A 13831-nucleotide genomic window follows, 5' to 3' on the forward strand; every position below is an offset into this window, starting at 1 on the left:
CAACTTTGACCCTCTCATGTGGACACACTTTTACCAGTCTGACAAGAACGCCTTTCTGCACCGGTGATAAAGTTCAATTTAGTATGGCAAAAAAAGTGTGAGCTCAGTCCCTATTGAAGGTCCATGACCAAGACAGGCAGCCGGGGATAAATCACATATACCAACAGGCTTGTATGAACTAGTTAAAAGGGTTCTTGTCGCCCTCAAATTACATATGTGCTCGTATTGTAGCACTCATTTTTAGTAACTCGACGACTGTAGTGTCCATTCTGCGTGACGGGGTCACCCCCCTTTAGGTTGGGAGATAGGCTAGATGTGCCACCCGGCCGGGCGGGGAGAAAGTACACGTCGAGATAATTGAATTGTGTTTGAGCACCGTGATCTCTTATACTCTTAGTTTTTTCTTCACGTTTGCCCTTTACAACTTACCAACCAGTATCAAGACCTTTTTTTATCCAGGTCGATCTTATAAATCTCAACTTTTGCTGACTATAAGCTGAAATAGATACCATATACTAACGAAAAACCGATCAAGCCCACTGGTGGCGAAGCCGGGAGTCGAACCCGGGTCTCCAGCTATCGCGGCTGACTATATAAATCGCTACACCACCCCGACCGCCGAGGTACCCGTCGAAATTTCCCTAGTGTATGTTATCTCTGAAAGCTAGGCGCCTTTGACCAACTCTAAGGGCGAGCAATTTGTGCTTGCACTGACTAATTTGAATGACACAGGAGGAGCCAGTTACGATGGTGTACTACGACTACCTGAACAGCTTCATGATCGCGTACCCGCTGTGGGCGGCGTACTTAATCGACGCGCTGTTCGCCGTCATAGCGCTCATGAGTGTGGGATACTACGTGTATGTCGTCGGCGTACGTGAGTATACAAACCAAGTTTAGTGTGTATCAACCGTACGTAAGCAGCATTTTTGAGGCTGATTTAGATGGTGCGCGAGCTTGCATACGATTTTAGTTACATTGCGGACTGATCAGCCGACTGATCAAATAATGCAATGTATTGAAACTCTAATACGAGTTCTCGTACGGTGTCAAGAAGCCCTTATCTCGTACAAAAAAGTCGGTGCAATTAGTGAAAAATAATGGATGTATGTCGTTGCAGGACAGTCGACGTTCCGTGGCCTAGGATGGGCGGTGCTGGGCCGCCTGGCGTGCACACTGGCCGCGTTCGGTATTGGACTCATATTCGTGCTTCTTATGAACGCTACCACCACGCAACTCAGGTGACTCCTTTGTACTGTTGAATAAGCATTATGCACTTTCAAATAACTGGTTTCGGCCGTATAGTGACGTATACTGTGTGAACTAGTTTTTGCACACAAACACTGTAACACCTAATAAATTCTTCACTCAATGATTGCAGATATCTTTCTAATCAGTGGATAACCGTCCCGATCTACTGGATACCCTATGTTTTGGTGGCCATGATCACATCTCAACTCTATGATGCTTGGAGTAGCAAAAAGGTTGGTATTTCCTCGAGAGATTTTTAACTTAAAATTCATATACCTTCTTAGCTTAAAATTATGTGCTCTACCAATACAATATAGATGGCCGGTCGAAGTATTTTACAGTTTGCATTAGTGTAAGTTTTTATCTGTCGAGTCGGTTCTCAGAATACCGTCATATTGTTTTCCTTTGAAATTTCATGACCATAGTAACAGATATAACCTGCGTTGATGTTACCTATAAAACATCACTGAATTGGAATGTATGACGTACTAAATCAAACAGATTTATTGTCAAAGGTTTATTGTGAAGTGGCACTGATTGTCACGAATTTAACAAACGAAGTTTACCTACTCCGTAAGTTTTTAAATAAAAGAAACAACAAAATGAGGGCAAGTACCAGTCACAATCCTAGCCAATAGTGCAGTCCAGTGCCATTCCACTTTGAGTCGTATCTAAGATGCATATTATCTTTGGAATTCTTTTCTTAAGACCCGGCTCAAAGTTACTCAAGACAAATGATTGAAAGAGTTATTTTTTCAGTCAGGACTGAATCGGTCGTTCCGCGCCCTCCAGGCGTCAGCCGCGACGCGTCTAATCCTCGCCGTGTTGATCCTAATCATGACGTGCGTCCCGGCGCTCACGACCATGCGCTACGTGATCTCGGTGCCGCTGTTCCTCATGTCTGTGTTCTCCGTGGTGCCTCTCGCGCTGGCGCGACATCTGCGAGTACCCGGTGAGTGGCATTTGTTTCTCTAGCTAGATAGACTACACTCGTGCTACGGTTGTCTACACTGGTAGTTTAAGCAGCTCCAAGCGCCAGTGACGGGGGTGATCCACGCCGTGTTGCTCCTAATCATGACGTGCGTCCCGGCGCTCACGACCATGCGCTACGTGATCTCGGTGCCGCTGTTCCTCATGTCTGTGTTCTCCGTGGTGCCTCTCGCGCTGGCGCGGCATCTGCGAGTACCCGGTGAGTGGCTTTTGTTTCTCTTGTCACTAAGTTGAGTGAAATAGACTACACTCCTCTTTCTTACTCGTACTTAGTTTGGCTGAACCGATCGTTCAGGCTGCTTAAAGCCTTAGTTACAACGCGAGTCTTCATTTCCTTGCGTGTTAGTGCGTTTTCATATTATCCGATCCGATATCGGATGTCGGACCGATATCCCATACATTACAGGCGCCATCTTGGATTTTTTTCTATTGAAATCCTTCCGACATCCGATATCGGATCGGATAATGTGAAAACGCACTTATCTGTACGTGTCAGATGTCCAGTAACTTCGAGACAACTCCAGTAACTTCGAGCAATAACAGCTCATAATTTATATGGCATCGACACCGACAGGCTTTTATCAACAGCTGTCAGTACAATGCCTTTGAAACGGTGATTAGAAACAAAAGTGGGATACCGATTGACCCTCGAGTCCGGGGATTTTCTCCTCAACAACTGCAATATTAAGTAACTAAACAAAATTGAAGTTACTTTCATTTCTCGCAAGACATTTAAATATAATTATTTGTTGCAGCATGGCAACAGCTGTTCGTGGAAATGCTAGTCTCCGTTCCTGTGCTGATGTTCTTGTTCACACTATGTCTCCGTATCAACGCGTTGATGTTGCCCGTGATGGGCCGCAGCGCCAGCAACTCCCCTGACTTCCTCGTGGGGCTGCTCAACCTTGGTCTAGCTGCCCTCGTCACCAGCGCTGTGGTAAGCTGTCATTCTGTTGGAGTATATAGTTGCTGATGCTGATACTGTGTCTGCGTATTAACGCGCTGATGCTACCGGTGATGAGCCGCAGCGCCAGCAACACCCTTGACTTCCTCGTGGGCTGGTCAACCTTGGTCTAGCTGCTCTCGTCACCAGCCCTGCGGTAAGCTGTCACTCTGTTGGAGTATATAGGTGCTGATGTTGACACTGTGTCTGCATCAATGAAATGAAATGAAATGTTTATTGTCAGACTGTGAGTTAGGTACAACGGTCTTAAAGATATGTCAGGGTGGTATCATCACAATCACCGCGATGCGGCGCACAATATTGTTAATACTAAAGCTAATCTTACAGCGAAATACTTATATTAATATTAATATCAACGCGCTGATGTTGCCCGTGATGGATCGCAGCGCCGGCAACTCCCCTGACTTCCTCGTGGGCTGGTCAACCTTGATCTAGCGCTGTGGTAAGCTGTCACTCTGTTGGGAGTATATAGGTGTTGTCCACACTGTGCCTGGGCATCAACGCGCTGATGTTGCCCGTGATGGGCCGCAGCGCCAGCAACTCCCCTGACTTCCTCGTGGGGTGGCTCAACCTTGGGCTAGCTGCTCTAGTCACCATCGCCGTGATAAGCTACTGTTCTCCTAGTATTTGCTTCGGTGCTGTTGTTCTTGTTCACATAGTGTTGTGTAAGTTACTGTTCGACAGGAAGTTGACTACCCGCCTTTATACATATGCTTACGGCCCAGCCACGATATTGGTCTAAGCGCGACAGCGGTGAGCGGCAGCCATACGTGCGAATGAAATCGCTGTGTCTCGCTCCAATGTATGGCCGCCGCCGCTCACCGCTGTCGCGGTTAGACCAATGTCGTGGCTGAGCCGTTATAGGACTATTCTGCCTTAGATTAGCTCTTGTTTTTACTTGTTGTGGTATTTACTTGTAGAATTAAGTTATTTATGTCACATAGCGCTTTCTTAGTACTTCGACGTTAAAGCTCCTAATACAAAAGTAAATATAATCAACCTTATTTTGATAGTAATAATATGGTTTACATGTGTAAGTAAATAACATTTAGTAATATCAAATACGAGTTAAGTAATTAATATTTTCCGACTGACATTCTAATTATTTTGAAGCTAATCAGATTGTTTAGGTCTTTAGGAGGAAAATGGAAACTAGTATAAATTTTACAACATGACTATATTAAAGTGCTACCAGTCAGTAGAGATGCTTAAATACAATCATCACGGTCAATTAATCGTGGGTCGTTAGCTTTCCACTTTCTTAAATGCATGCGTGCGGCAGCTAAGGCATCAGTGACACCTTTCCGAAGTCTAACTACCTCGTCGAAATCATCACCCCCGGTCAGTAAATCATCGACATAAAAATCGTTAATTATAATTTCAGACAATGGTTTATCTTGGCAGTCTAAACCTATCTGTTTCAGACATCGACATGCTAAAAATGGTGCGCTAGCCGTCCCATAAGTTACGGTATTGAGCTGATACGTCTTTAAAACTTCAGACTCATTTTCGCGCCATAAGATGAGCTGTAATTTTCGATCGTCAGGATGAACGAATACGGTTCTGTACATTTTTTCAATATCCGCAGATATTACATATCGATGCTGCCTCAACCGTAAGAGTATGGATAGCAGATCATTTTGGACAGTAGGTCCTACCATTTGCAAATCGTTCAGCGAAACACCGGAAGTAGTGGGGCTACTAGCGTTGAACACAGCTCGCAGCTTCGTAGTGGTACTGTCCCTTAAAATTCCGTGGTGTGGGATGAAGTAGGTACCTGTATTGGAATCGGTAGGTACGTACTCAGACATATGACCTAAAGCGTGATACTCTGACATGAAGTCGATGTATAGCTTCCTAAATGATGGTCTATTTTTCCACCTTCGCTCTAATGATAAAAAGCAATGTTTAGCTCTTTGAAAAGAGTCGCCTAATAATTTAGGACTTTGCTTTAACGGCAATCTAACACAAAAACTTCCGTCCTTCAAACGTGTAGTGTTAGCCTGAAAATGCTCTTCACATAATTTCTCTTCGGGAGAATATTGAGACGACTGATGGCAAACTTCCTCCAGTTGCTGCAAAATCATGTATCAGCATTGTTCAACATTGAACCGATCACACGAGAGTCTTCTAGTCACATTAAGAGGGTCATAGATCAGGTTAACAAGAACCTGCGTTCTCTAGAAACACTAGGCGAGCCAGTTAAAGAATGGTCTACACTTCTCATACACATAATTTCACAGAAGTTAGATTCAAAGTCATTTCGCGAGTGGGAGGAGTTCAAGGGTGGTTTAGACAAAAATAAAACTGTTACTTTCGAGGAGTTTAGAACTTTCTTACAAAACCGTGCTGATTTACTCGAAACACTCGAACTATCGTCTAATCAGTCACTTCACAACACTAAAGGTGTAACTAAAATTAAAACCATGATAGCAGTGCAGGAAAAAGTAGGTAATTACATACAATAACAACAAAACTCAGCCGCCAGCGATTAAGCCGTGTCCGAGTTGTAAGGGCGATCATTGTTTATCAAACTGTGCGCAATTCCTCGCGTTAAGTAATACAGCCCGATTACAATTATTACCTACTTATAAGGTTTGTTTTAACTGCTTTAGAAGTGGTCATTATGCCAATCACTGTAAGAAACCTGGTTGCAAAATATGTAAACGTAAACACCATACGTTAATTCACGTATCGGAAGGCATACATAATCGATCGACATTAAATAGCGATAATTGCACGGGCGTTATCAGCGGGGTCGACAAACAGACTGCGCCCGCGCTTCCAGTCCCCTCCAGCGCCGAGCCGGCCCAGGTTGCATTGTCAGCGAATGTTTCCCCGAGTACTTCTTCCTCATACTGACATAAGGCACAAGACGTACTGCTATCTACTGCACTTGTAAAAATATATGATTCAAATAAGCAAGAGCACATCGCTCGCTGTGTTCTAGACAATGGCAGTATGTCTTGTCTCATGTCTCAAAAAATGTACAATAGGTTAAACCTGGCAACCGATTTTGTAAATAAAAGTCTAACAGGTGTAAATAAAAAGTCAACGCCTATAAATGAAATATGTCGAGTCGAAATTAAGTCACTTAATGAGAAGTTTGCAACAGACTTACATTGTTACATTTTGCCTTCTATTACGGACGAAATTCCCCCTAATCGTATTGACCTATCGAAATTAAAAATCCCATCAAACATATGTTTAGCGGACCCATATTTTTATAAGCCGTCTGATGTAGATATGATAATTGGGGCCGAATTATTTTGGGATTTATTAGGGTGCAAAAATATTAAATTAGGTCACGGATTGCCCATACTATGGGAAACTCAACTCGGCTGGTTGGTTTCCGGTCCTATTTTTAGGCAACCAAGTAGGCAATCATCATCATCATCATCTGTCACGTGTAATTTTTTGACTGTTGATTCAGGCAGTGCTCGTTCAACCGTTGATGACGACATACAAAACCAATTAGCGCGTTTTTGGCAACTGGAGGAAGTTTGCCATCAGTCGTCTCAATATTCTCCCGAAGAGAAATTATGTGAAGAGCATTTTCAGGCTAACACTACACGTTTGAAGGACGGAAGTTTTTGTGTTAGATTGCCGTTAAAGCAAAGTCCTAAATTATTAGGCGACTCTTTTCAAAGAGCTAAACATTGCTTTTTATCATTAGAGCGAAGGTGGAAAAATAGACCATCATTTAGGAAGCTATACATCGACTTCATGTCAGAGTATCACGCTTTAGGTCATATGTCTGAGTACGTACCTACCGATTCCAATACAGGTACCTACTTCATCCCACACCACGGAATTTTAAGGGACAGTACCACTACGAAGCTGCGAGCTGTGTTCAACGCTAGTAGCCCCACTACTTCCGGTGTTTCGCTGAACGATTTGCAAATGGTAGGACCTACTGTCCAAAATGATCTGCTATCCATACTCTTACGGTTGAGGCAGCATCGATATGTAATATCTGCGGATATTGAAAAAATGTACAGAACCGTATTCGTTCATCCTGACGATCGAAAATTACAGCTCATCTTATGGCGCGAAAATGAGTCTGAAGTTTTAAAGACGTATCAGCTCAATACCGTAACTTATGGGACGGCTAGCGCACCATTTTTAGCATGTCGATGTCTGAAACAGATAGGTTTAGACTGCCAAGATAAACCATTGTCTGAAATTATAATTAACGATTTTTATGTCGATGATTTACTGACCGGGGGTGATGATTTCGACGAGGTAGTTAGACTTCGGAAAGGTGTCACTGATGCCTTAGCTGCCGCACGCATGCATTTAAGAAAGTGGAAAGCTAACGACCCACGATTAATTGACCGTTCTCCCCCTGAATCCAAAAATTTAAACATGGGATCGTCCGAGCCTAGTAAGACATTAGGTCTGGGTTGGAATCCAGACGCGGACGAGTTATATTTCCCAATCGGCAATTCAGTTCCCAAGGGAAATACTAAAAGGGATATATTGTCAACCATTGCACAAATATTTGATCCTTTAGGCCTTTTAAGTCCTTGTGTCATTAAAATGAAAATATTTATGCAAAAACTGTGGTTGCAGAAGCTTTCCTGGAACCAGGAGCTTCCTCCGGAAACTTTAAAACAATGGGCAGATATAGTTTCAAGCCTGCCTCATCTCAACACCATTCGCATCCCGCGACGAGTTTTGTGCGACTCCTACAAGAGTCTGGAACTGCACATTTTCACAGACTCCTCAGAGCAAGCTTATGGTGCCTGTGTTTACGCTCGTAGCATCAGCGATGCAGGAGAGGTTCTCGTGCGCTTGCTTATAGCAAAAAGTCGTGTTGCTCCCATAAAACCCTTAACTATCCCGAGAAAGGAGCTTTGCGGTGCTCTCGTTGGTGCTCGGTTATACCAGAAGGTTATGAATTCACTTCGAGCCCAAGTTAGCAGCGCAACTTTCTGGTGCGACTCGACTATAGTTCTCGCGTGGCTCAAAACATTGCCGAGCAAATTGCAACCACTCGTTCGCAACCGTACAGCGGAAATTCTTGAAATTACAGGGAGTTGTACCTGGCGTCACGTTCCAACTGACGAGAACCCTGCTGATCACGTATCACGCGGTGTGACCTTCGAGGAAATACATTCCTTGGACTTATGGTGGTCTGGTCCTGGCTTCCTAAAGCGTGATGCTTCGACATGGCCACAGAACCCATGTATCGAAGTGGCTAATTTACCTGAGACTCGACCAGAAATAACCTTGTCCGCATGTATTTGAGACGAGACTTTCATTAACTTTGACAAGTTTTCAAATTTCTTACGGTTGAAACGCGTCGTAGCGTACGTTTTGCGTTTCGTATCAGCCTGTAAAGGAGTAACTGCTACTACCCAATACTTATCCGATTTAGAGTTGAAAAACGCATTGAACTTACTTATCAAAATTTCGCAAGCTGAGTCATTGCCTGAGTATAAATTACTTTCAAACTCTCAAGTATTACCTAAAGGTAGTCCACTGTTAAAATTAAACCCATTTTTGGATGAAAATTCGATTATGCGTGTTGGTGGTCGCCTTGAAAACTCGGAATTTCCATATGAGAAAAAGCACCCCATCATTCTACAGTCCACTCACAAATTCACAAAGTTGCTTTTTCATTTCGAGCACAGGCACCTGCTGCATGCAACACCACAGCTTTTGTTAAACGCTATTAAAGATCGCTATTGGCCGATAGGAGGACGCAACTTGGCTAAGTCTTCTTACAGACAGTGCGTCCGATGTATCCGGCTCGAAGGACCATGTTTAGGTCTTTAGGAGGAAAATGGAAACTAGTATAAATTTTACAACATGACTATATTAAAGTGCTACCAGTCAGTAGAGATGCTTAAATGTAAGTGCTTAAAAACTAAATTCTTATACTAAAATAATGCACGCTGTAGGGCATGCGGTTTTGCCTACATATTGTGGTCAGGCGCTTTCTCTTTGTGCATTCTTTAACACAGATATTCATTTTAGCAATTACATAATAATTTAGTATCATCATCATCCTCCTTGCGTTATCCCGGCATTTGCCACGGCTCATGGGAGCCTGGGGTCCTCTTTGACAACTAACATAATAATTTAGTATACTATAGCATAAATAAATATAATTTTATAAATGACTGTTTTCTGGTGTCTCTATCATTTGCTCTTATCATTTGAACCCGTCACCGATACTATATTTATTTATAACGAAAGAGGAACTGAAGAAATGGTATTGAATATACCTACTCGTACCTTATCGAAAGAAGGAGGAAGGGTATTTCGACGTGGCAGCCACAGCCCGGCTAGCTCAGTCGGTAGAGCATGACGGCCCAGCCACGACATTGGTCTAAGCGCGGCAGCGGCGAGCGGCAGCCATACGTGCGAATGAAAAGTCCCATCGCTGTGTCTCGCTTCAATGTATGGCCGCCGCTCGCCGCTGTCGCGCTTAGACCAATGTCGTGGCTGAGCCGTGAGACTCTTAATCTCAGGGTCGTGGGTTCGAGCCCCACGTTGGGCGCAAATTATTTTTGTTTGATATTCGTTTATTTTTTATGCATTTTTAATTTTGTTTATTAATATGATAAGAATGTCCCGGCCTCGGCTAAAATTTACGGTAACGGTTCTTGAACTGTATAAATGGACCGTAGAAATAGTTTATTTATAAAACACGTGCGAAAAGGAAATTCGTTTCTTTTTTTCCTTCTTCCGTTCTAAATTCTTTCTTCCTAATTTGCTTATTTTCGCATTTGTATCGTAATGTACTATTATATTAAAGACAAGCAATTCCTATTCCGTTAATCTCCATGATACATCTCACAATAGATCACTAACTATAACTATTGCCTGCTCCCATTGACCCATAAAATTTTTTGTGTATGAATATCCTGAAATATTGATATATACATATATGTATTATATAATCATATCCCATGGATTGCAGTCGGGCATCGAGCTCCTGTTCTCCCGGAAGCGCCTGTGGCTTCCGTTGGGCCTGGTAGGCCTAGCGTCCATCATCATCATGTTCCTGCCTTTAGCTCCTTACGATGCATCGGGCACAGGTCTACAGCGGCACTATTGGTTTGTGAGTACCTTTCCTTATTTAAGATTGCATATATGTGCAGTCGAAGAAATTAATTCTTTAGCAGTTACGGTTCACTTTACGTTTGACAGCTCTTAGCATTAGTATGTGTCAACCAAATCTACTTGAACCGCAAATTGCTAAAGAATCAATTTTCTTCGACCATAGTACACCTGAAATCCAAATGATGAGCCTGTCCGTTTTCACATTATCCGAACCGATATCGGATGTCGGAAGGATTTCAATGGAAAAAATGCAAGATGGTGCCTATAATGTATGGGATATCGGTCCGATATCCGATATCGGATCGGATAATGTGAAAACGCTCTAACGACCTAATGCTCTAGGCATTATATCGACACCACTTAGAGTAAGCCCATTTATTTAAAAAAAACCATGAATGCTGTGGAGTTTATGGTTCAACTAGTATTTATAGCGCTTGTATTTTTGGAACTGACTCTAATTTGTATTTTTGAATAATTATATTACTAAAAAAAAAAGAAATATATTGCTAAGTGAACATTTTTCTTCAGTCTTGTTTTATATCCAATTCTTTCCAACTACTGGCAATATCTTTATGTATACGTACGTACTGTCCAGCCTTGCTTTCTCGAATTCTGACATTCTTGCCTAGGTTCATTTTCTTATCTTGCCGTTTTCTATTTTCAGCACACAGAAATAATTAATCACACGGTAACGCCCTCGACCAGCGTGTCTGGTGTGGTCGTGACGAAGATCGACCCCTACACCATCAGCAGGACGAAGAGAGCGCTGGAAGACTCTGGTCTCAACTACACAGGTACGAAATAGGCGACACGACTAACAAAAACTATTTAATCCGTCAGTTAGATCATCAAAAAATATTGGACACTAGGCGACACGACTAACAAAAACTATTTAGTCCGTCAGTTAGATCATCAAAAAATATTGGACACATATTTTTTCTTTTTTCTCGTAAACGAAAAATGACAACGATACAGTTCGTTGAAGTTTCGCGTGACGTCACGTCTAGGTACAATTTTTGCATAAACGTGACGTCATAAGCCCCCGCCGATTCGGAACTTTGATGCTCTACATCTTTGTTTTTTTAATTAATTAGAAAAAGCGAAAAACATGTGTTCAATTTTTTTAGACGATTTAACTGACGGACTAATCAGAATGCCATTTTTTTATGGACTCGACATCCGTACATTTAAGGCTAATATGGAGCTTTATTTTGCACTCTTGACTAGTTACCCAGGGATCGATTAATGTGTCGTACCATTGAAAAGGTAGGTTATGGCGGTCGGCGCATATATAGAGTAGCGCCGCATTAGTACAGCCAACAACAAAGCTGTCAATACAGACAAAGTTCCAAAATGTATACAGAACTTTATTGCTTGTACATTAAGGTGTGCATACATGTTTTTGGAACTGTATTCACAGCTGTGTTGTTGATTGTTGACTGTACTAGAACGTGGGACCACATAATATAAGCATTTACCCACTTAGTGGCTGGATGCCCCCATAGCAGATTCATTGAGTTGAATTCATAGCATTCTTTTCAGAGCATTTTATATGGCCATTTTCAGAATTTGGGACACCCCAATTAGAGTAAGTTGTTAACAAAAATTAACTCGCTGTCAGTTTTGTGACGACAACATTCTGAATGTAGATTACCGCTTAAAGTTTATGTAATTAACACAAAATAAATATTTTCATAGACATTTCATGCTTAATAAATATCGTCACAAAACTGACAGTGAATTAATTTTTGTTAACAACTTACGCCAATTGTGGGGTCCCAAATTCTGAAAATGCTCATATACCCTTTATATAATAACTAGCTTTTGCCCGCGGCTTCACTCGCGTTAGAAAGAGACAAAAAGTAGCCTATTTCACTTTCCAACCCTTCAACTATCTCCACTAAAAAAATCACGTTACTTCGTCGCTCCGTTCTGCCGTGAAAGACGGACAAACAAACAGACATGCACACTTTCACATTTATAATATTAGTAAGGATATGAAATGGAAAATTAACTGTTACTAATATACTACATGTTTTTATTATTAATAACGGGTATTATTTCCAGTCTTTATACAGTTAAGTACCTACATAATTCAAATTTATAAGTAAGTTATATTCATACCGCACATCAAAATCCCAAAAAAAGTTAACTTCAATTCAACTAGCTGAGCGTACCCCAAAGGTGTAATGCCATCTAGGCCACCGCGTACCTTTTTCTGTATGGTACTGAGGTACGTTTTTTCTTAGACTTTATCTGTCTATACGGAGTTATATATGTCTTTGCTACTATTAATAATTGGTATAACTGTGCCAGTTTACCAATCAACAAGAATTACTAGTTACCACTGGTTTTTTTCTTCTTAGGTTAATTGGACCGTAATATACTTCGTTGAATGAATTTCGATCTTTATTTTCAGTGAAAGCTGATTTAACGGAGGACTGCGAACAATACATCTTCTGCAACCTACCGATGTACAGGACCAGGCTGCCCAGTTCCTAGTACGTATAACTGCTCGATATTTGATATATTATATTCACCTGTTCCGGAGACAAAGTAACGATGGCATTCAGAGGCCAGAGCTGGAATTAAAACAGAGTGCCTCTGCTATCGCGGCAGGTACCTTGTCCATCCCTCATTATTTTCGTATATGGTATAAGTAATATGGTTACATCCTATCTGAATTAACTCAGGTGATTTCTAGTTAACGAAGGTGTTGAGAAAGTTCGGAAAGTTAATATTTAAACAACACAAATTAAATTGTTTTCAAAAAATGCTGACTTCAAATTTTTTGCGTCATAGTTTTTTTTTCCAGGCGTGCCTAAGTAAATCTGGGTAACAATTACATTAACTTAAGATAATGTTTGTTAAAATCTTTTTAACGTTTGTTGGATCTGGGACTAAAGGCAGGCCACGAGCCGTCCTGGTCCGCTTCAGCAGTCTCCTGACTCGCAACACAGTTTGGACGAAGAAGACTGCGCTCAAGGGCTCATCTGTAGTCATGTCAGAGTTTCTCACAAAACAGCGACAAACGGTGTTCATTGAAGCTCGCAAACACTTTGGTATGCGTCGAGTGTGGACTAGAGATGGCACTATTCACATCAAACTGGCCAGCGGAAAGAAGGAACGGCTGTCTTCAGCTGAGGAGCTTCAAGCATTGATAGAGAAGCACCCCAGCAACCTGCAGAGTTCTGCCCCCGCCGCCGAAGTGCCTGCTGAAGTGTCTGCACCTGCGCCTGCGCCTGTGGGAGCTGGAGCTCCGATACTGCCCGGCGCCATTTCTGGCACTACGGTGGATAAACGGCCTAAACGTAGTTGTAAATAGAGGAAGCTTGTCGTTTTTTTTTCTCACTATTTCTCTTAGTTTTATAGCTGTTGTGATAGCAAACGGTATTACGTAATTTCCATTTCTTGCTCAGAAAATTTCACTTGAACGGTATTTTCACATCTTTATATTATTTTTAGGGTTTTTTTTTCATATACCGTCTTGTGTTCGTCGTTGAGGAATTTTGTTTTGTTTCTTGACATTAATGACGGTGACATTGACAT

At 41.9% G+C, this 13831-nt stretch overlaps 1 protein-coding gene across 6 annotated transcripts in view; it reads left to right on the forward strand.

The window, feature by feature from the left end:
- Positions 1-13831, forward strand: part of LOC125242421 (endoplasmic reticulum metallopeptidase 1-like) — a 39864-nt gene that overhangs the window by 18322 nt on the left and 7711 nt on the right. For all 6 annotated transcript variants that reach the window (XM_048151236.1, XM_048151237.1, XM_048151240.1 and 3 more), the window contains 8 exons: positions 733-877; positions 1121-1241; positions 1382-1484; positions 2011-2203; positions 2997-3178; positions 10140-10280; positions 10947-11076; positions 12702-12783. In XM_048151236.1, the coding sequence (XP_048007193.1) occupies positions 733-877; positions 1121-1241; positions 1382-1484; positions 2011-2203; positions 2997-3178; positions 10140-10280; positions 10947-11076; positions 12702-12783 (1097 nt within the window). The remainder of the gene's footprint in view (positions 1-732; positions 878-1120; positions 1242-1381; positions 1485-2010; positions 2204-2996; positions 3179-10139; positions 10281-10946; positions 11077-12701; positions 12784-13831) is intronic.

This window comes from Leguminivora glycinivorella, chromosome 2, assembly GCF_023078275.1.
Source record: "Leguminivora glycinivorella isolate SPB_JAAS2020 chromosome 2, LegGlyc_1.1, whole genome shotgun sequence".
In the NCBI taxonomy this organism is placed as follows: Eukaryota; Metazoa; Arthropoda; class Insecta; order Lepidoptera; family Tortricidae; genus Leguminivora; species Leguminivora glycinivorella.